The sequence below is a fragment of the Panthera uncia genome (assembly GCF_023721935.1).
Source record: "Panthera uncia isolate 11264 chromosome A3 unlocalized genomic scaffold, Puncia_PCG_1.0 HiC_scaffold_11, whole genome shotgun sequence".
Lineage (NCBI taxonomy): Eukaryota > Metazoa > Chordata > Mammalia > Carnivora > Felidae > Panthera > Panthera uncia.
Window position 1 is genome coordinate 44,104,273 of NW_026057578.1, and position 20,689 is coordinate 44,124,961.

The 20,689-nt window shown below is 39.8% G+C and overlaps 2 protein-coding genes across 3 annotated transcripts in view; both read left to right on the forward strand.

Moving 5' to 3' along the window:
- The window catches only part of RIN2 (Ras and Rab interactor 2), a 236,391-nt gene extending 234,166 nt beyond the window's left edge, over positions 1–2,225 (forward strand). The window contains exon 14 of the mRNA XM_049651207.1: positions 2,046–2,225. The gene's annotated coding sequence lies outside the window, so the exon portion shown is untranslated. The remainder of the gene's footprint in view (positions 1–2,045) is intronic.
- Positions 2,226–5,401: 3,176 nt separating this feature from the next.
- On the forward strand, positions 5,402–20,689 carry NAA20 (N-alpha-acetyltransferase 20, NatB catalytic subunit). Of its 2 annotated transcripts, XM_049650107.1 has the most exons (6): positions 5,402–5,523; positions 10,218–10,242; positions 13,528–13,618; positions 14,319–14,454; positions 19,595–19,740; positions 20,174–20,689. In XM_049650107.1, exons 1-6 carry the CDS (start codon positions 5,471–5,473, stop codon positions 20,257–20,259), a joined length of 537 nt encoding a protein of 178 aa, XP_049506064.1. In that variant the 5' UTR covers positions 5,402–5,470; the 3' UTR covers positions 20,260–20,689. The 2 variants fall into 2 exon arrangements, with proteins under 2 accessions (XP_049506064.1, XP_049506065.1); XM_049650108.1 differs by lacking the exons at positions 5,402–5,523; positions 10,218–10,242 and adding an exon at positions 11,391–11,481 and having other exon boundaries at positions 13,552–13,618.

Sequence of the window (20,689 nt, forward strand, 5' to 3'; positions counted from 1 at the left end):
TTGCAGGTTAGAAATCATTTTCCTTCATTTGACTTCTGGCTTTCAGAGATGCCGTTGAGAAGTCTGATACCATTTGATTTCTAATCCTTGCTTCTATCAACATATACCTTGTGTGTATCTTATATAGTTGACATAATGGCCCCCAAAGAATCGTATTTCACTTTATCTATAACATTGGATAATCTCTTTCCACTTTGACCAAGGGCCCAGCCATATGACCTACCTTGGTCAAAAACACGAGGCAAGTAAATGTTTGAAAAGTGCATTGGGCTAGCCCTGTCTTGCTGCTGAGAGTCCTCTCATCACCCTTGTGAACAAATACAGACTGGTTTTCTGGAGGACAAGAGATCACCATTCCAGGAAGTCTCAGACATGTGAGTGAGGCGGTCTAAGGCCATGCATCCAGTTCAGACCTGAACAATTACCCAACCAACCCACAAATTATTTTTAAGTCACTAAGTTTGAGTGGTTCGCTAATTAGCGAAAGTGAACTAATACACCTTCCTTACATTTCCCAGATCTTTTTAGAAACTTTTAGAATTGTATCTTTATCCATACTGTTTGGAATTGTCAGTGATGTACCTTGCTGTGGGTTTTTTTAAATCAATTGGAAGAGACTCCATGGTCTCTTTCACTCTGGAAATTCATATTTTTAAATTCTGAAGACATTTCTTATATTTTTAAAATGACCATTTCTTCCTCTCCATTTTCTTTTTCACTTTCTTGAATTCCTATTATTTGGATATTGGACCTATTAGATTGAGCTGCCTCTCTCTCTCTCTCTCTCTCTCTCTTTTTCTTTACCTTTGATCCTTACTTTCTGTCTGTCTATATTTCTTACACTTGGGGGCATTGCTTCAATTATTGATTTTTTATTTATAATAACATATTTGCAATTTCCCAGAATTTTTTTTGTCTCGGGATGTAATTTTTATAACAATTTGTTCTTTCTTTCTGTGGATGCAGTATCTTCTTACCTCTCTGTGGATATTATAAGATGATCTGGTTTAGTGTTTTTCTGTTCATCCAGTTCTATTTTTGTTTGATTGTTTTGATCTCTGTCTTTTGGGTTAGAGGCTCTTTTCAAATGCTCAGTGACTTTTAGCTATTCATAATTAAATATAAAGCACCACAAAGCTTGTTGGAAATCATGTATATGGGGCAGAGTTTGTGAATTGGTGGCCTAGAGTACCTATGTGGCAGTCTGTTCCTTTTGTCAGAGGACTGAGAAAACGTGAATATCTTTGGGACTTTTCTCCTGGGTCAGGCAGTTTCCCCACAAAAAAAATTCCCTAATGTCCGACTGGGGTCAATTTAGCTCCCAGCATTTGGAGGGAAAAGCAGGCAAAGGGTTTGCAGGAGGTCATTATTCAGGATGCCAGCTTTCAAATAATCCTCACTGTCAGTAGGATGTCTTACCCTCACCCTTCATGATTGTGTTCTGAACTCAGGCACACAACTTCTTGTGCCTCTCCAGGGAGTAAGGGTCTCATATTCTCCCTTTCTCATACCTGACTTGTCTATTTCCCCAAGCTTCCCCAGATTCTGCCCCATGAATTAATTGCCTTGCCTCTTGGCCTTTCCTCCTGCAGTCACTGACCTTTTGGCTTTATTCTATCTGCTAAATTAGTTTATTAGCATCAATAATTTTGTTGCCAGTTCTCGCTGGCTGTTGTCTCTTCCTTCATTCTCTTTGTTCTTATGGATGTATACCTTGAAAAAAAATTTTTTTTAATACTTCTTTTAGTGAGGTATTGGTAAGGAGTAGATGTATGCAGTGTCCCTTGCTTAAATGGAACCCTGCAGTCACCTCTTAGTATGAACGGTGAGCGCACCCGTAAAACTTGCTTAGCAAAACCGAACATAATTACACTGATGGTCAGAGTCAATGCATCTACCCTGCTCAGTTATTATTTTATAAAAAATAAATTTGTTATCTGAAGGCAACCACCCACCCAAGTTCCTTTATTGTCAAGCACATTGCCTAGGATTTGTCAAAATATACATATGCACTGTGCTTTTTGTCCTTTTCACATGATCTGAAGGAAAAGAAACGGAACAACAACAGATGAAACACCAAGCCGTTTGCTTGTTTAAATGTGGAATTCTGCCATGGTGGATGTGAACCTGGGTCAGCACTGTTTACAGAAGAGCACATGGTGTTTTGTTTCAATGAGCAGGAAAATGTTTTGTGATAAAATGTGGTAAAAGTTTGTAGTTTTTTTTTTTTTCTAACTAAGCAGTAAAAGGAATTACACAATGTAAAATAATAAATAAAAAGGTCTATGAGTCATCTTTAATGTGGGGAGAAACAGTGTTTTTCCTGCATGTTAAAAATAATATTGAAACAGAAATCAATAACAGCATGTCCTAGAAGCCCCCCCAAAACTGTAAGACTTGATAGGGTTTAAAGTAGTTCATGCTTTTTATTGAAATGGTGGGGACAATAATGTAAGAACTATTGATTTTATTTTTTTAAGTCATGTTTATTAAGATATAACTTACAGACAGTAAATTTTCACTCTCTTTAGTGTATGTTCTATGAATTTTGACAGAAACACTCAGTAATGATCAATCCCATGAAACTCTCCCATAATTCCCTTCTGCTCCCCCAACCCCAGCCCCTGGCAACCACTGATCTGTTTTCTGTTTCTATAATTCTTCCTTTTCCAGAATGTCACATAAATGGAATCACACAGCACACAGAATTTTGACTCTGGCTTCAACAATTGTATACAGGTTTTTTTGTGAATATAAGTTTTCATCTCTCTGGGATAAATACCCAGGAGTGCAATTGCCAGGTTAAATGGTAGTTGCATATTTAGGTTTTAAAGAAATCACCAAACTGTTTTCCAGAGAGGCTGCACCATTTTACATTCCCACTGGCTATGTGGGAGTGATCCAGCTTTGATTTTTTTGGTGTTTGTTGTAAATTTCATCATTTAAACTGCTGAAATGCATTAGGACATGCGCTACAGAGATTCACTAGGTTTAAAATGTATGTGCCGTTAAGAATGTTTTATTTCTGGGGGCACCTGGGTGGCTCAGTTGGTTAAGTGTCTGACTTCAGCTCAGGTCATGATCTCACAGTCCGTGAGTTCAAGCCCCATGTTGGGCTCTGTGCTGACAGATCAGAGCCTGGAGCCTGCTTCAAATTCTGTTTCTCCCTCTCTCTCTGCCCCTCTCCTGCTCATGCTCTGTTCTCTGTCTCAAGAATAAATAAAAATATTTAAAAAAAAGAATGTTTTATTTCTGGAAGTGTTATGACTAATGACACTCCAACATAAACTAAGTCACCCACAAAAGGGAAAACAAAAATCATGCTGGCCTACTCTTTTCCCCCAGAAATTAAACACCAGAAAACAATGAAGTAACGATGTTTACAAAGTCTTAAGCTTTAAAGGAAACCTTTAAGTACCCATATTTCTACAGTACTCTGTCATTTCTTTAGTTTCAATGCAGTGTTAAATCACACACACACACACACACACACACACACACAAGATGACTAGGTGTTTGGTACACCCTTCCAAGGTTAACTCTGTAAGCTGCAGAAAACTGATAGTAAAGACAATGACTCTAGTCCACAGAAACAGAAGTGCACTATGTGTGTCCAGAAGATGCAGTATACTACCACTCTGTGGGTATCAACCAGTTTTACATCTTCCTGATTGCCTTGTGCACTTTAAATTCTCCTTTGAAGTGGTTGTAACAACTTACTGTTTTTTTCATTAATTAGTGAATTAAAATCTTTGTCATGTGCTCATCTTACATTTATTTGAAAATCAAATTTTACCTTTCCTAAAAATGATCCTTTAACAGTCATTTAAAATGGTGCATTAGGTTTTCCTGATAGGAAATTGCCTCTAAAATATGGCCCCGTTTAAATGCCTGGCAGGCAGTAGCTGAGATCATGAGCTCATATTCTGCCCTCCTAGTACATTTATAGAACCTGTGGATATGAGTTTGCATGCTCCAGGAACTATTACATGTGTGTTTACACTCACCTGTATTGTTGAGGTTTTTGGAAACAATGCCTGGAGATAAGCTTGGACCTAGGGAAAGAAACCCTTCTTTTTCTTTTCTTTTCTTTTTTTTTTTTTTGAAGTTTATTTCTTTATTTAGAGAGAGAGTGTGAATGGGGTAAGGGCAGAGAGAGAGGGAGAGAGAGAATCCCAAGCAGGCTCTGTGCTGTCAGCATGGAGCCTAAAGAATGGTGACATCATGACCTGAGTGGAAACCAAGAGTCTGATACTCAATGGACTGAGCCACCCACATGCCCTGGGAGATCATTCTTATGGGCTTACCTACTTCCTCAGCCATCTGCTCTCCTTCCATGCCTGGCCCACAAGTCTGGGCAATGGGCTGCTGAGCATCCCTGTGGAGCCTTGGGCTCCAGGGCAGTTAGATGTGAAGACCTAGGAATTCAGACTTATTGAGGAGTGGTATGGGTTAGTTTGACCTCTGCAATACGTCCCTCAAGACCAACTCAGTAATTGCTTAACAAAGGAGAGAGGGGTGAGAACCTCCATAAGTAGGCAGGACATTTCTTAGCCTTTGGACCTGTACTATCCAATATGGTGGCAGCCACTACCTATGAGGCTACTGAGTGCTAGAAATGTAGCTTATGCTACTGAAGAATGAAATGTTTAACTTCGTTTAACTTTAATGTAAATTTAAATTTGAAAACTGATTATTCCTTTAGGTTATTTGAAAACTTAGTATGATTGGCACAGTTTGAGTATGAGAATCTGCTTTTTAACCATACATTTTATGTATACATTTGATGAAATCTAAACACAGAACAAGTATTTCCGATTTCAGTTCAGCTCCCAGATTGAAATATACTGCAAATGTAAAATACACACCAGATTTCAAAGACTTAGTCCAACAACAACAAAAAAGTAAAACATTTCATTAATAATTTTTTTTATTAATTACATGTAAAATGACAATATTTTTTATATGCTGGGTAAAATAACATCTACTATTACAACTCATTTCACCTTTCTCTTTATGTTCCTAAACGTGGTAGTAGAAGATTTGAGATTACACATCACTGGGACAGGCAGCGCTGAATCATGCATGAATTCTCCCATTTGGCTCCACTTCCATTCTCATTTATTACCGGGCACCCAAGTGGTCCTGAACCCCGCTTTTCAGTGGTGGCTTCCTAGCCCCGGTCAGCTTTTCGTTTCCTTCCTAGGAGATCACACTACCTATTTCTTTCACTCACTCCCGCAGAGTAGTTTTGAGGTTCCAAAAGGTGAGAACCCGGCGACTTTACAAGAATGACACTGCAATTCCAGACGCCGGCCGCCAGAGAGAGCGGTGTTGCCACCTTGGTTGCCAAGCAACTCGTGGCCCGGAAGCAATTCCCTGCCCCGCCCCACGGTGACCCGCGCAAAGCGACTACCGGCAGGGCGGGCGGGGCTCGCGGCAAGCCGGCCTCGGCGGCGGCGGCGGCGCGATGACCACGCTCCGGGCTTTCACGTGCGATGACCTGTTCCGCTTCAACAACATGTGAGTGAGGCCCCCGGGGCTGACGCTGGTGGCTGCATCCCCTCTCCCGGGCCAGGGCCCGCGCCCGCGGGAGCCACCCCCGCCGGCCGCCATTGGCGCCTCCCTAGGGGCCGCGGGGTCAGAGCCGGGGCGGGGACGGACGTGCGGAGCTCCCCGCTGACCTTGGCTGAGGTGCTGAGACTTCATCCTGCATCCTTGCGTGCTCGTTGGGGCCGGGGCAGTGCGCGGGCTTCCTGTCGCGATGGCTGTCCCGACGCGCCCGCGCGAGTGGTAGGAGGTGGGGGAGCGGACCGAGCCCAGCTCTGGTTCTGCCGCCTGCAGCCAACATCCGGCCAGCTGACTCGGCTTCGTCTTCTGTGCAGCGGACAGCACCGAGGCGCCCGCCGCGGAGGTCGTTGCGAGGTCAACAGCTAAGTGTTTTTTTGGGAATACGGACGTTGTGCAGCCCACCTGGTGATGGTTAATCAGTACCCGAGTGAAACCTTGTGATGGTGGCATCGACCGCCGCCGTTCCTTTCTCGGTCCGGGTTGGTTTTTGTGCGTTTTGTTACCAAAGCGGCGCATCCAGCCTGGAAAACTTTGTGTTGTGAGGAGTCGGGGCATAGGGCACATGCTGGTGGAGACCCTCTGTGTGTACTTTCTTTTAGTCCGTGTTAAGGCAGGACCTGTGACTTGCAGGCACATTTTTTTTTTTTTTTAAGAAAAGATTTTATTGTGGAAGTTTCTGAACATTTAAAACGTCGACAGAATTTTACCCTGAACATCTAAAGACACATCTGCTGGATTCTACAGTTAAGCGTTTTGTTAATGTTGACTTTCTCATACATCTATCTGTCCATCCACCCACCTACCTACCTACCTACCTACCAACCAATCCCAGATCCACTTTCAAGACAGCTGGGTGGGTCAGATTCAAGTGTCAAGAGAATGGCAAGAAGTTGAGAGGAGTTGGCTAGAAACCTTTCAAAGAGGGAGTGAGCCTTGAAGGATGGATAAAATGTTGGCAGTGATGAGGAAGTTCTGGAGAAGGAAGCAGGTGTGAAGGTGAGAAAACCTAGAGTGTGGCCAGACAACTGAGAGACAAGTGTGACTGTGGTAGGGGGTTTCTCTGAGCGGCCAGAGGAACTGGTGAAACTGGACTTTTGCTCTGTCGCTGGAGGGTTCAGACTTGTTTGTTAGTTGGGAAGAATTTTCTAATGAGCCTCTCCCACAAAGCAGTGTAACTCGGGTGAGTTGTGTTGAGCTCCCGCTGTGCCTGATGGGTGCTGGCACTTGTAATAACCCATGTAATCCTCACAGTTCTCTGAAGAAGGTGCTCTCAGTATCCCCATTTTTTTGTATGAGTCAACTAAGGTACTGAGAGTTCAAGTCAGTTGCCCCAGGTGATAGAGCCCTGTGGTGGGAGTGGGTGAAGCAGGGAATCTAATCCAGGAGATCGGCTGTAGAACAGTGGTTCTTTCAGAGTGGTCCCCGACCACCAGGGAACCCTTGGAAAATGCAAATCGTCGGCTGTTTAAGGGCCAGTGCTCTGGAGCCCTAGCTCTTCACCACAGAGCTGTGTGGAATGTGAGGCGATTAGAGGAGGTATACCAGGCAGGTGAGCCACTTAGGATGTCCTGGCAAGGGCCTAGAGATGATGACTTGGCAGAGGTTTGGGTCTGGGAGGTGCCGTTGGGGGGGGGGGGGGCAAGGCGCCTTGAAGCTTCAAGAGTGTACAGGGCAAAACCTTGTTTTAACTGTAGATCTGGGGAGGCTTAGCCCTAATTTTATATGAAAATGAATACAGAAGAAAGAAAATAAGCACGAACACTTACAATAAAACTTTAGATGTCAAAGAACTGTCTAGTTTGTTAAGGCCCCTTCAGAATATGCCATTGGGAACTCCTCTTCCCATGTCCTCCAACTGCACACTTTGATTAGGGCACTTTCACAGAGAACACTGAGAATCACTGGATGAGGGTGCTGCAGTAGGAAGTGAAGATGCCATGGATGTAGAAGCACTGCGGTTAACTCAACAGGTGTTTTACTCATTTTTGGATAGATATCTTCATGCCTACTGTGCATCAGTGCTAGAGACACAGCAATGAACAAAGCAAAAAAATGTTACCTTTATGGAATTTACATTTTGGAGTGGGGGGGGGGGAGAAAGGAAGTATGACTGTAGAACTTATTATTCAGTCCAAAGAAAAACATGAAAACAGGGAAGGGAAATAGGGAGTGAGTGGGGATTCAGCTTTAGGGAAGTGTTTAGGGTAGATGTCACTGCAGAAAGACCTAGGGAGATGAGGGAGTGAGTCCGGTGGATATTGGGGGCAGGAGAACTTCCAGGCAGAGGGATTGGTAAGTGCATAGGTACCTGTTTCTGACTGGAGGAGGCAGCCAGGGTGGCTGGAACAGAGTGAGAGTGGGAGCATGAGGAGATGAGGTCAGAGTCACAGGGCTAGATCTTGGAGAGGCTCTCCTAGGAGTTGGGCTCCTCTGCGAAGTGCATTGAGATACCCAGGTGGGGAAGTTTGGGCTAAACATAGAAATTTGGGTGGAGGGAGGCAACATTATGTCGATGGTATTAAAACCAGGAGATTAGGGGCCCCTGACTGGCCCAGTCAGAAGAGCGTGTGACTCTTGATGTCGGGGTTGTGAGTTCAAGCCCCACGCTGAGTGTAGGGATGACTTAAATAAATAAATGTTAAAACAGAAAACAAAAACTGAGAGGAGAGGTGACATCAGTGGTGGAATGACTGTGGATAGGAAAAAAGAGGCTCCAGGACGGTGCCTTAGGTGTCAAGTGTTGAAGGAGACCTGGTGGCCCGGTGAGTTGGGAGAAAAAGCCAGGACTGGGTCTGAGAAGCTGAGCAAGGAGAGCATTTCAAGTGGAGGGAGTGAGGAGCCATGTAAAGAGCTGCTGACGGCTAAATGTGCAGTGTGTGTGTACGATTATCCCAGGAGAGGAGAACTGTGGGAGCAGGAACCTGGGCACTGAGGGGGTGGATCTGCTCACCAGCAGTCCAGGCATGGGCACAGGAGAGCGAGTAGAGAGGGGCACAGACGCTTGAGGTACAGGTGGGTGGGTTTGGTGGTGGGATCTTGGTGAAGCTTTGTGCCTGCTGTTGTGTATTCTCTGTGTGAAACAGGAAGCAGCCGAGATTGGAAAGGGGTGGCCTTGGAGAGTTGAGGCAAGATGACAGGCTTATAAAGTAGTCGTTGAGAGGTTTGGGAGAGTGTATTCCCACACTGTGTGGAGCAGTGATCAGCTGTGGCTGGGGCTTTTCAAGCTTCTGCAGGGTCAAAGTGATTTTCGGGATAACACTAAGATGGGTTTTTTGCCTTTTTCATTGTCTCACAAGTGCACAGTGGAGTTTCCAGTTGTGTGACTTGCAGTACCAAGCAATACAGACACAGATGAGAATCCATCTGCCTTCTCTTAAGCTAGACATTAAGAAGATCTGTAAAATTGTTAAAACCATGCCACTCTTGTCGCTAAATTTTGTACTTAAAAAAAAATTTTTTTTAAGTGTTTATTTTTGAGAGACACAGCATGAGCGGGGGAGGGGTGGAGACAGAGGGAGACACACAGTCCAGTAGCAGGCTTGCTCCATGCTCCCAGCTGTCAGCACAGAGTGGGCACAGCACACCTGGGGCTCAAATTCACGAACCCCAAGATCATAACCTGAGCCGAAGTCGGATGCTTAACCGACTGAGCCACCCAGGTGCCCCTAAATTTTGTTCTTGAAAGTAGGATGACTTTTCAGTTAAAAAAAAAAAAAAAAAGTTTTATTAACATGTAATTGATTTATTATTTTAAAATGAATATTAAAAATTTAAATATCAATAGATATAATCCACATAAACAGAAGTTCTTTGGGGGTCCTTATTAGTTTTTGAGTGTAAATTGGTTCTGAAACCGAAAAGCTTGAGAACTGCTGGCCTAGAGAAGTGCATTGGTAAGGGTCCCAAGAAAGAATCTGACTGGGTATACAAGAGGTAGATTTTCAGGTGGCTGGTTTTGAGTCTGGCAAAATAGTGGTTCCATTAACTGAATAGGAAAGTGAGGGGCAGAGCTCTTTGTAGACAGACCATAGGTACATTGTAAGAACTGCTGATTTGGGACTGTTGTGATCTGATACACTAGAGAAACAAGTGCTGAGCGCACCAGAGTCAGATCCAGGAGTCTCCCTCCAAAAGTTTAGGGATGGGGTGATGGGAAGAGGAGGTGAGAATGTAGAAGAGAGGGGAGCAAACACCTAGTGGTGAGAGGCCCACACTGAGTAGATGGAATAAAGGAGAAAGGAGTTGTCAGGGAAGGCCTAGAGACTGGCTGGAGGGACCCCTGCCAGATGCTGCAGGAGCTGGTTTTACCTTCTGTTTGTGATTTACATGTCTGGTTGGGCTCCAGTTCCATTAATGATTTATTGTCATTTAGAAAATGGAAGGTTTTGATCAGATGTATTAAATAGAAAGTAATTTGTAAAGGAAGAAACAGTTAAATGAAAACGTATAGGTATCTTTATAGTGGCTGTGATGGCTCAGTTTGGCCATTAGGTAGCTTACACCATCCTCCTTACCCCTAAATTTGGTTTTAAAGTTGTGGATTTGGCATGTTTTGTGTTCCTTGTGCATGTTTTCAGTTTCAGTGTCTTATTTAAACTGGTTTTGTCAACACTGCTTACTATTGACATTTCTTTTGTTTCTTTTAGTAACTTGGATCCACTTACAGAAACTGTATCCTTTTTAAAAAAAAGTTAAATGAAGGCTTACTAGGAGTAAGGAACATGGAGGAACAAAGGAAAAAATAGGCTTGAGTATAGAAAAACTTTAAAACTTGTAATCCTGGAAACATAAGCAATAGTGAAAGCACTTAAAAAAAACAAACTGGGAACAAGAGTTGTCTTAAATCTGCCTGAAAAGATGCTAGTATAATGACCTCCTAAATCTTCAGCAGTGCAGCAACACTGCCTACCTTGCCCCTGGGTAGGAAGAATGGCTCCATGCAACAGAAAGCAGTGACTTCAGCAAGATGGGTTATTACTCTCTGATGTGAATGAAGTCTGGAGGTGATGAGTGGTCTGTGGTGGTTTCATGAAGTCACCAGTGACCCAGCTGTGCATTTTAACCACTGTACCACTCCCAGGGTGGCCTTGGCATTCCTGTCTCAGCTGCCAGAGCAAATGGCATCACATCCATGTTCCTGGCAGGAGGATCAACAGAGGGGAAGGTGAGAGACACCTTCCCTTTCAGGAGTACCTTTGGGAAGTACCACACAGGACTTTCTGTATCCCATTGACTAGAACTTGCTTCATGCCACACTTACTAGCTGTAACAGTCTGGGAATGAGCCCAACTTTAAACTAGGGCTTGTTACTAAAACAAAGAGAAGATCCGGGGTAATAATTAGCAATATCTAACATGTTCCCCAATAGAAGAATGGGCAAAGATGTGTGAAGTTGGGGTGCTCTGGGTTATGTCTCATTAGCAGACAACCCCACATTCTCAGTGGCTTAAAACAAAGTTGGATTTCTAGCTTATGCTCCATATCCATTGCAGGGTAGGAGGGTAATATTGACTGATAATTTAACAAAAGAGGGCACAGTTCAGGCTCACAGTTCAGTCAAAAGACATGGAAATTAAAACCAAAATGAGATGCCATGTTTTATTTTGTTGTTTAAATCTCAGTCCTCTGTGTAACGTTTATTCATTTCTGAGAGAGAGAGAGAGAGAGAGAGAGCATGCGTGAGCAGGTAAGGGGCACAGAGAGGGGGATGGGACAGAGGATCTGAAGAGTGGGCTTTGCGCTGACAGCAGCAAGCCTCACGTGGGGCTGGAACTCACCAACTGTGACATCATGACCTGAGCTTAAGTCGGACGCTCAACCATCTGAGCCACCCAGGTGCCTCTAATGCCATGTTTCATCTATCAAATTATCAAGGATTTAAAGAAATGATAAAACTCAGTGCTGATGAGGGTAAGAGCAACATTTTCATAAACTGCTAGTGACAGTATAAACTGTTTGCTGCAGTCTTTCTGGAAGGTGCTTTGGCAGTGTAATTAATACACAGTAATTCCATTTCCCGGAAGCTGAAAATAATAGTAGAGTCAATTATGTCAGGAATTGACAAACTAGGTGCATAGGCCAGATGTGGTCCACTGCCTATTTTTATTTTTGTAAATAAAATTTTATTGGACACAGCCATGCCAAATAATTTACAACCTGTCTGTAGCTTTGTCGAGACTGTCCAGTTTGAGTAGATGCAACAGAGAGCATATGGTCCACACGGCCTTGAATATTTAACTATCTCTCCCTTTATAGAAAATGTTTGTTAACCCCTGAGTTATGTGTTACAGAATTATAATATTAAAAATTTGCAATAACATTCATACATAACAATAAGGAAATGGTTAAATGAATTATACTATATTCATGAAGGAATTTAAAAAGATTTTTTGAGAAACTGAAAGTAACCCAGATGTCTCTTTCAAGAGATAGGATATTTAAAGTGTTCACACAGTGGAGTGCTATACAGCACTTATACACTATACAGCACTATACAGCTATTAACAATTAACTATAGGTATAGGCAACAACAAAGCTACATATCAGAAACAAAGTTGAGTGAAGAAGCAAAAATATCAAGAATTTCATTTGTATTTCAAAAATTATGACCTTTTAAAGACCCCTCCAGAGGTGCCTGGGTGGCTCAGTCAGGTAAGTGTCCAACTCTGGATTTCGGCTTAGGTCATGATTTCAGTGTTCATGAGATTGAGCCCTGAATCATGCTCCGTGCAGTTCGGAGCCTGCTTGGGATTCTCTCTTTCCCACTTTCTCTGCTCCTCCCCTGCATGCACTTTCTCTCAAATAAATAAGTTTAAAAAAATAAAGACCCTCTCCGTGTTTAAAAAAAATTTTGTTTTGAATGGCCGAAAAACTTCCACTGTATAGTAAGGTAAAGTATTAGGATGCTAATCAACTTGCATGGTATGTGTCTAGTTACACTTAAAACTTACAGTAAAAGTCCCATTATCCAGGTGAGGCCATGTTTGAAAATAATCTGCCAGGTCTTCATGATTGATGAACAGCATCTGGGCTCCTCCCCTAGGAGAGGCAGTTATGGTGTGAGTCAGTGGCTGCATGGTGAGAAGACTGGCTGGCCTGCTGTGTTAAGGGTTATGTTTGAAGAGTGCTGAAAATAACAGCTGTCCTTCAGAGAAGTTTGAAGAATATATTGCTGAACAGGTTTTATGGGAACTTAAAAATGTGATTGGTGGTGGCCCCTCAGAATTGCATCAGCAAGCTTACACTAAGAAGAAATATAAGAATGAGCACATATTAGTAAGGACGCCAGGGTTGAAGAGTTACATAATGAGCAAATTATTCAGGCATTCACTCTTAGGTCAGCTTTTATTTGTAGTACCAGAAAATGAGAATTTGAGTCAATGGAGGGGAAACACAACAGGGTAACTGTTAAGTTGACTCTAGAAGTGATTAACTTTTAAAGTTATTTTCACAGTCACACAGCTGAAGCTAAAATAGGAACTAATCCCTAATTTTCTAGTGCAATTATGGAAAAGTAAATGTATTGAGTATCTACTTTGTGCCAAGCACCAGGGATGGAGTGAATGTGACATTCATATTCAAAAGGGAGAGAGATAGTAACAAATACCAGGTGATGGTAAGTGCTGTGCAGAGATTTATACTGTCACTAGCACACTGTGTACAGTGTGATCTGTATGGACACAGAAGAACTTGGGAGTCCAGGTTCTCTGCTTCGTATTACATGGTGTTGTCTCCATTCACATTTGAAGTTATATATTCAGTCAATTTTGTTATAAATTATTAGTGCTAACCTAAATATTTAATGTACTGACATGGTTATGGTTATCAAAATTATACATATATAGGACTGGGGATAAAGTAATATATTTTTTAAAGGAAACTTTCTTCATAACACTCCTTTTATTAAGAATACTTCTTACTGTCAATTACTTTCCACACTCCTTAACAAGACTCTAGTATGGGATTCCTTTTTATTTACAGTACCTCGCCCACTGGCCAGAGTATTTCATTGTTGCAGAGGCACCTGGTGGAGAGTTAATGGGTTACAGTAAGTATAATACCAACCACTAGAACATTTTTGGATAGGCAGTTGAGATTTTAGTATAGGGTTCAACTGATTTAGATTGATTGCAGAATTGCAAGTATAATCATGATGCCTAGAATTCTATTTTTCAACCATTTGACAGCTTGGTGATGCCTTCTATGTTTGAAGCATTGTGCTAGGTAGGCCCCAGGGGGATACAGCACTGAACCAGACAGACATGGTCTCAGGCTTTTTAGATCTATGTTTATGTTACATTTCTACATGGTTTGTTTGGTACATAATATAGGGATGGTAGCATCTTCATTGAATTAGTAGGGTTACTAGTGAAAATTTGAGCTGTGCATTATCTATTGGTGTGTACATAACCTACCCACCTACGTAAAATGTAGATATTTTAAAAATATATGTTCTGATTCTGAAATGCAGATATTTTTAAAATGTATGTTCAGTTAGTTGTGTTTTTAGTGTTACTCTTTTTAAAGAAAAAAAACCTTTTTCTAATTCTCATTCTACAACTAGATTCAGCATTATAAGTGAGATTTAGATAAAAGCACCAATAACCATTAGCTAGATGACTTTCAATGTTACTTAAAAACTAAAATTTGTCATTAGTTTCCTTTATAATAATAATGTACCAACAGTCATTCTGTATTTTTGTGTAAATCCATGTGTTTAATTACTGAATGCAATCTTTTGTTGGCAGTTATGGGTAAAGCAGAAGGCTCTGTAGCTAGGGAAGAATGGCACGGACATGTCACAGCTCTCTCTGTTGCCCCAGAATTTCGACGCCTTGGTTTGGCTGCAAAACTTATGGAGTTATTAGAGGAGATTTCAGAACGGTGAGATCTTGCTTTTTAATTAATAATTTGACTATTTTTCTCATAGTGAACATTTATAAGATTTTTTCCATTCAGGCTGAATATTGTACTTTACAGTTTACAGGATTTTCATTTTCAGTCTTCAGTAGTCAAATATTCATAGTAGTAGTACAGTCCCTATTTTGCCACTGAGGAAGATTCAGGCAAAGTGAGTGACCTACCATAGGCTTATATGCTTGGCAATTGGTGCAAAGACTAGCTCTCAAGATTTCTTTTAGTGGCAGAATGTGGCAGATGTTCCTGAATTCGGTTAACATCATCCTTGGCGTCTCAGTTATTTTTTTCCACAGTGCCCCTAAGACCAAAAAAATCCTCTAGTTTAATTTTAAGTTATGTCCTAACTGCTTAGTAAGTATTTATAGCCTGATAACCTAGTAGCTATTTGGAAAAAAATAAACAAATTGAAAGAAAAAATATTTTTATTTCATTGTTAAATAACTGGTTATCTATAGCCTTTTGAGCATTGAAGGACTTCTCATACCTTGGAAACCGATTTGACACAACCACCTGCATTCTTCTTTCATACTGATTTTCTGGTTGTATTGGGTTCTTTTAATCATAGGAACTGCTAAAACCTGGCTTCATAAAGATACTTTGTCACCAAAAGGAATGTAACACCATGTAATGCTGCATTTGTGAGTTATATCAAACTAGTAGTTTAGTTTGCCAGTGTCTAACATAAAAGATTTGTCTGTGTTTTCCCCAAACATCTGAAATATCCTACAGCACCTCTAAGAGTTCGGGCCACCTTAGAGCACAGTTTGGGGACTGCCAGCATTAGGGCTTTTTTAAAAAAAAAAAGACCTGTTGTGTATGTGAAACACCTTCATTATACGAGATAAAACTAATGTAATTAAAAGACTCCTACCAGCTCCCATTGTCAAAAAGAGGTAAAAGATGTATATACGAGTTTAATCAGTTGTCAAGCTGCCATTTATTTTTTTCTCTTAATGCCTAGAAATATATAGGGAAATATAGGGAAGGGAACATTTGCTGAGAAAGGCTCTTGAGGCTTTCCACTTAATGGACTTAATAAAGGGAAGTTTTAAAGGAATAACCATGGCCTGAAAATGCTCTGGGCCAAGTTGGGGACAAGAGGAACTTGAGATCATTCAGGGAAGAGATAGCATTAGCTGAAAAAGAAGTCAATTGTAGTCCTTAAGAATTTAAAGAATTCTCCCTGGACTGAACAAGGAAGAAGAGAAAATTTTTAGTTTACACACATTTGTTAATGGCGTTAAAGTATTTGGCATTATTGTATGGTGGACAAGGAGTTAAGAAATGGGTTCTAATTAGCTATCCACTCTATGCATATGATTAATGTATTTATGGGATAGAATCTCTCTCAGAGTAGAAAACCACCAAGCTCCCTTCTTTTCTAGGTTCTAAATCTTCATTACTTTGGAATAGTTCAGATTTGTGCGTGTATGTGTGTGTACCTAGCTACATACACACATGTATTTTTAAATATATACATTAAAACAGAAACTATAATTTCCAAACAGAAAAAGTGGAATGAGAAAAATCAGTCTTAAAGTGGTAAAACAAAAAGCATGAAATAAGATGGTAGCTATGAATCCAGATATAATCAGTAAATACAACACTAAATGGACTAATTACTCTAGTTAAAAGACAAAGGAAGACATGCTAAGTAAAGCCAGTCACAGAAAGACAAGTACTGTGTGATTCCACCTATTTGAGATATTTAATACAGGTAAATTCAGAGAATCAGAGTGGAATGGTGGTAGCCAGAGACTGGGGGGGCAGGGGCAAAATCAGTAAGCATAAAGTTGTAGCTAAAGAGGATGAATAAACTCTGTAATCTGTTGTACATTTACCTATAGTACATTTAAAATTTATTAAGGGAAAACTTCATGTTAAAGTCGTCTTACAACAGTAAAACCATATAAAATTGAAAAGACAAAGACTGTCAGAACTATATTCTATTTACAGGAAATATGTGTAAAAATTAAATATACAGGAAGATTGAAAGAAATTTTTTAAATTGTCATGTAAAATTCTAACCAAAAGACAGTTGGTGTACTTAAATTAACAATAGTCACATAGTTCAATAATTAACGGAGAAAAAAAGGGTCACTGGATAACAGGTAAAAGATTTCATGTATCAGGAAGATGTAATAATTACTAATTTTATGTACACGGTGACAAGGTAAAAATGAGAAAATTGATAAAAATACAAGGAGAAAGAATATAAAGCAAATCATTACTATAATGAGAAATTTGAAACATGCTTTCTGCTAGAATGATTAGAAATTAAGGGTATAGAGCAAGTGTCAGCACTTTTTCTGAGCCAGATAGATACCTAGACTTTACAGGCCAGCTAATATCTCATGTGTGTGTATGTGTATGTATCAAACACTCTGAAAATTTTAAAAACTGTTCTTAGTTTGAGAAGTCTACCAAAATAGGTTGCAAGCAGACCCCCTTCCTTAACAGATTACAATCAGTACCTAAAAATCTTTGCAGAATGTTAGGCTTCTCTGGTAAATTTTACCAACTATTTAAGAAATAAGTTCAGTTTTACACAAAGAAGGAACATTCTTCAGTGTTTGTTTTTTTTTAAGACTAGAATAACCATGATAATAAAACCTGACAAATATGAGGAAGGAAAATTTGAAAAAAAATCACTCATTATAGATGCAAAAATCCCAGAAAAATCTTAGCAAAATGGATTCAGCAATTCATTAAAAAGGATGATTTATCAGGGGAAGGTTGTTTTTAACATGTGAAAATCTGTAGATCTGTTGGACCATATTAATTAAGAACATTTGTTATTTCAGTAAATGCAGAAAATGCTTTGATAAAATCCAATTGATTAAAAACTGTTAGTATAGAAGGGGAGAACTTTCATAACCTAAAAAAAGAGTATCTACCAAAAACCTGTAGTAAATATTATTAATGATGCATTGAATGCTTTCTCTTTGAAATTTGGGACAAGGAAGGATGCCTATAGTTACTCCCTTTTTGGTAATTTACTGGAAATCCTAGTCAACACAGTAAAAGCAAGAAAAATATATGAGAACTGAGAAAAACCAAAACTCTTATTTTTATACATCTAAGATTGTACAAACAAAAACCACAAGAAGCTACAAATAAATGTTTAGAATAAAAGTTAAAGTTGTTGGATAGTCAGTATACAATTCAATTTCATTTCTATAAAAACAGTAAAATTTAGGAAAAGATGCCAGTTATAATGGCATCAATACATTAAGCCCTTTGGAAGAATCTAACAAAAGCTCTGTTAGAGGTCTCTGAACTTTCTAACACGTTACCAAGAGACCGTAAAGATGACCTAAGTGGAGAGATAACCACCTGTAGTAACATGGAAGGCTAAACTGGTATTGATCCACAGAGCCAATGTAACGGCAATCAAAATCTCAAGTCCTTTTTGTGGGACTTGTTGATTCTGACACTTACCAGGGGAATGGAAGGAGTCAAGATTGCTTGAGCAACAAAATGGGCGGGTTTGCCCCTCCAGGTATCAAGCTGAAATGAGTAAGCTGTGTGTTAGTGCTGGAGTACTAGTTTAGACTAGTGTAAAGAACTGGCAGACAGATGCAGGAATGTATGGATTGACATACCTCAGAGGAGGCAACTAAAGATCAGCAACGAAGGGATACACTTCAGTAAAGATGGTGGCACAATTAGCCACATGGGAAAAAATTTTCCCAGATTACTACTACCTTACAATACACAATTCCAGATTTTTTGAAAACCTAGATTTGAAAAGCAAACTATTACCCATTTTAAGATAATAGAGAGTTCATCTATGACCTCAGGGTAAAAAGAACTTAAACCATAAAAAGGCTAACTGTAAAGGAGGTTCATATTGCAACTTCATTGAAGTGAAAGAACTTTGTTCATCAAAAGATATATAATAACAAGTCAGGCCACAAATTGGGAAAAATTTTGCAGCATTTATACAATGTCAACTATTCAGAATACATGGAGAACTACAGCTGGGGGGGGAGAGAGAAAAAATGTGTGAAAGACCAGTAAGGACAGTACGAAATGAGAAATCTAAATGGCCTACAAAAATACAGTTAGCCTTATTAGTAACGAGAAATGCCAATTAAAATTGCCCCGTGATACTTAAGAGATTTTCAAAAATAAAAGTGTCTGATAAACCAAGCCTTGGTACTGTGGGAATGGAGTCTTCCCCTCCTCTGGGAGTATAAGCTGATTGGGAAATGGGCATTAACTAAAGCAACTGAAGATGCCCCCATGAGCCAGTGACCACACCCCTAGTTGTAGACTGTACTGTACCATGAGACATACAATAAAAATACAGCAGCATAGTTTGTAATAGTAAAAACCGGATTATCTGTGGGGAATGGGCAACCTGTAGTATATATCCATCCATGCAGTGGAATGCTAAACAAAGGGAAGATAAGTAAGATCCCAGCTACACCAAGGCTGACTCCTACTTACTGAGAGGCAAATCACCAAAGGATAAAAGTTCAAAATAGGAAAAGCTATAGTAGGTGGTGAATCTACAGCAAAAACCAAGGAGCTAATGAGCACAAGAGTCAGGACCTCTGGGTAAAGGAGGTGGCTGTCACTGACAGAGAAAACTGAGGGCTTCATGGCTGCCAGTGTCAGGCAACCAGTGTCCCGTATTTACACTTGGGCCATGGCCACATGGGTGCTTGTTCAATATCTTTAATTTGCACGTATGGGTGAAAGTATTGTATCGCTAGTTGATAAAATGAGCATGTCAGTTACTATGATATAAAATACACAGTAATTTAAGACAGAATTGTGGCTTAAAAATGCTTTTAAAGTTTGTCTTTTAAGAAAATCTAGGTTTTAAAATGTTAGTATGCAAAAGAAACTCATCTCTTTGTACTGCGAGATAGTCATAAATCCTCAGAAGTAAAAATTGGTATGAGGTAATCAGCTGCAAGGTTCTATTACTACCATTCTATGAATGGTAGTCAAAGCAAACTAAAAACAAGTGTTGTTTTTAAAAATAAGTATTTTCTAGGATTTCTCACATTCTAACATTTTCCTTTTTTTTTTTTTTTTTTTTTCATTATATAATATTTTTTTTTTTTTTTTTTTTTTTTTTTAATTAAAGAAAGGGTGGATTTTTTGTTGATCTCTTTGTAAGAGTATCTAACCAGGTTGCAGTCAACATGTACAAGCAGCTGGGCTACAGCGTATACAGGACAGTCATAGAGTACTATTCAGCCAGCAATGGGGAGCCTGACGAGGACGCTTATGGTGAGCTCCCTTCCGTGGCAGTATCCCCAAGAAGCCACCAGAACATTTACATTCATTCTACAGACTGAAAGTTATTTTAGTAAATTTAAAAGAATATTTGTTGGACTTAATATTTTAAATTTGAGCATTATCTAATATTTAAATCTCCCTTAACTCCTTTATGAACCTATCACTGGTTAGCTTACATTGACTAACCAATGATTAATTACTATCAATTGTTTTATTATGTTACAGGGATGTTAATTTTACTGAGATTCTCACAAAAGAACATTCGTTTGAAGAGCTGAGTACTTGTGACTAAGAGTCTCATTTAAATACATTTCTCTCAGGGTCTAGGGGACAAACCTTTTATGGGAACTTTACATATGTATACCCTTCAGATTTCATATATTTTGATATTTGGGTATTTACATTAAGTTTTGCTTCCTAACAGATATGAGGAAAGCACTTTCCAGAGACACTGAGAAGAAATCCATCATACCATTACCTCATCCTGTGAGGCCTGAAGACATTGAATAACCATGGGCAGTGGTTCTTAGGCTGAGGCTCCAGATATTTTATGGACAATATTGTTTTCATTGGATGATCCCGGAGCGCTATTAGGAGAAAAGTAATTATTTAGGTCTTGCAGATTTCAAGAAAATACAGGTTATAAATTTGAGTCTTACTGTTTCCAGTTAGCAATATCATAACTATTAAAGCTGTTCACTGTAATAAAATTCAGTCAAAAAGGCAGCTAGGTCAGATGGAAACATTTTAGTATTTTGGTTCATAATATTCACTATATGTTAAGGGGAAAAACTTGCTCCAGTCTCCTCCTAAATTCTGTGCCTGAGAACCACTGCTGCATACATATTTTTTATTTTGTATTATCTGTTAATTGAAGCTTTAAAAGCATATATGAAATGTATAAATCTAAAATGTATAATAAAACGCATTGTTGACCCTA

Bases quoted from the DNA above. Each gene is read 5' to 3' on its own strand.
- NAA20 (XM_049650107.1), top strand. From the start codon at position 5,471: ATGACCACGCTCCGGGCTTTCACGTGCGATGACCTGTTCCGCTTCAAC. The intron at 5,524-10,217 runs GTGAGTGAGGCC...TGTTTCTTTTAG, and splicing joins CTGTTCCGCTTCAACAACAT to TAACTTGGATCCACTTACAG. The intron at 13,619-14,318 runs GTAAGTATAATA...TTTTGTTGGCAG, and splicing joins TGGAGAGTTAATGGGTTACA to TTATGGGTAAAGCAGAAGGC.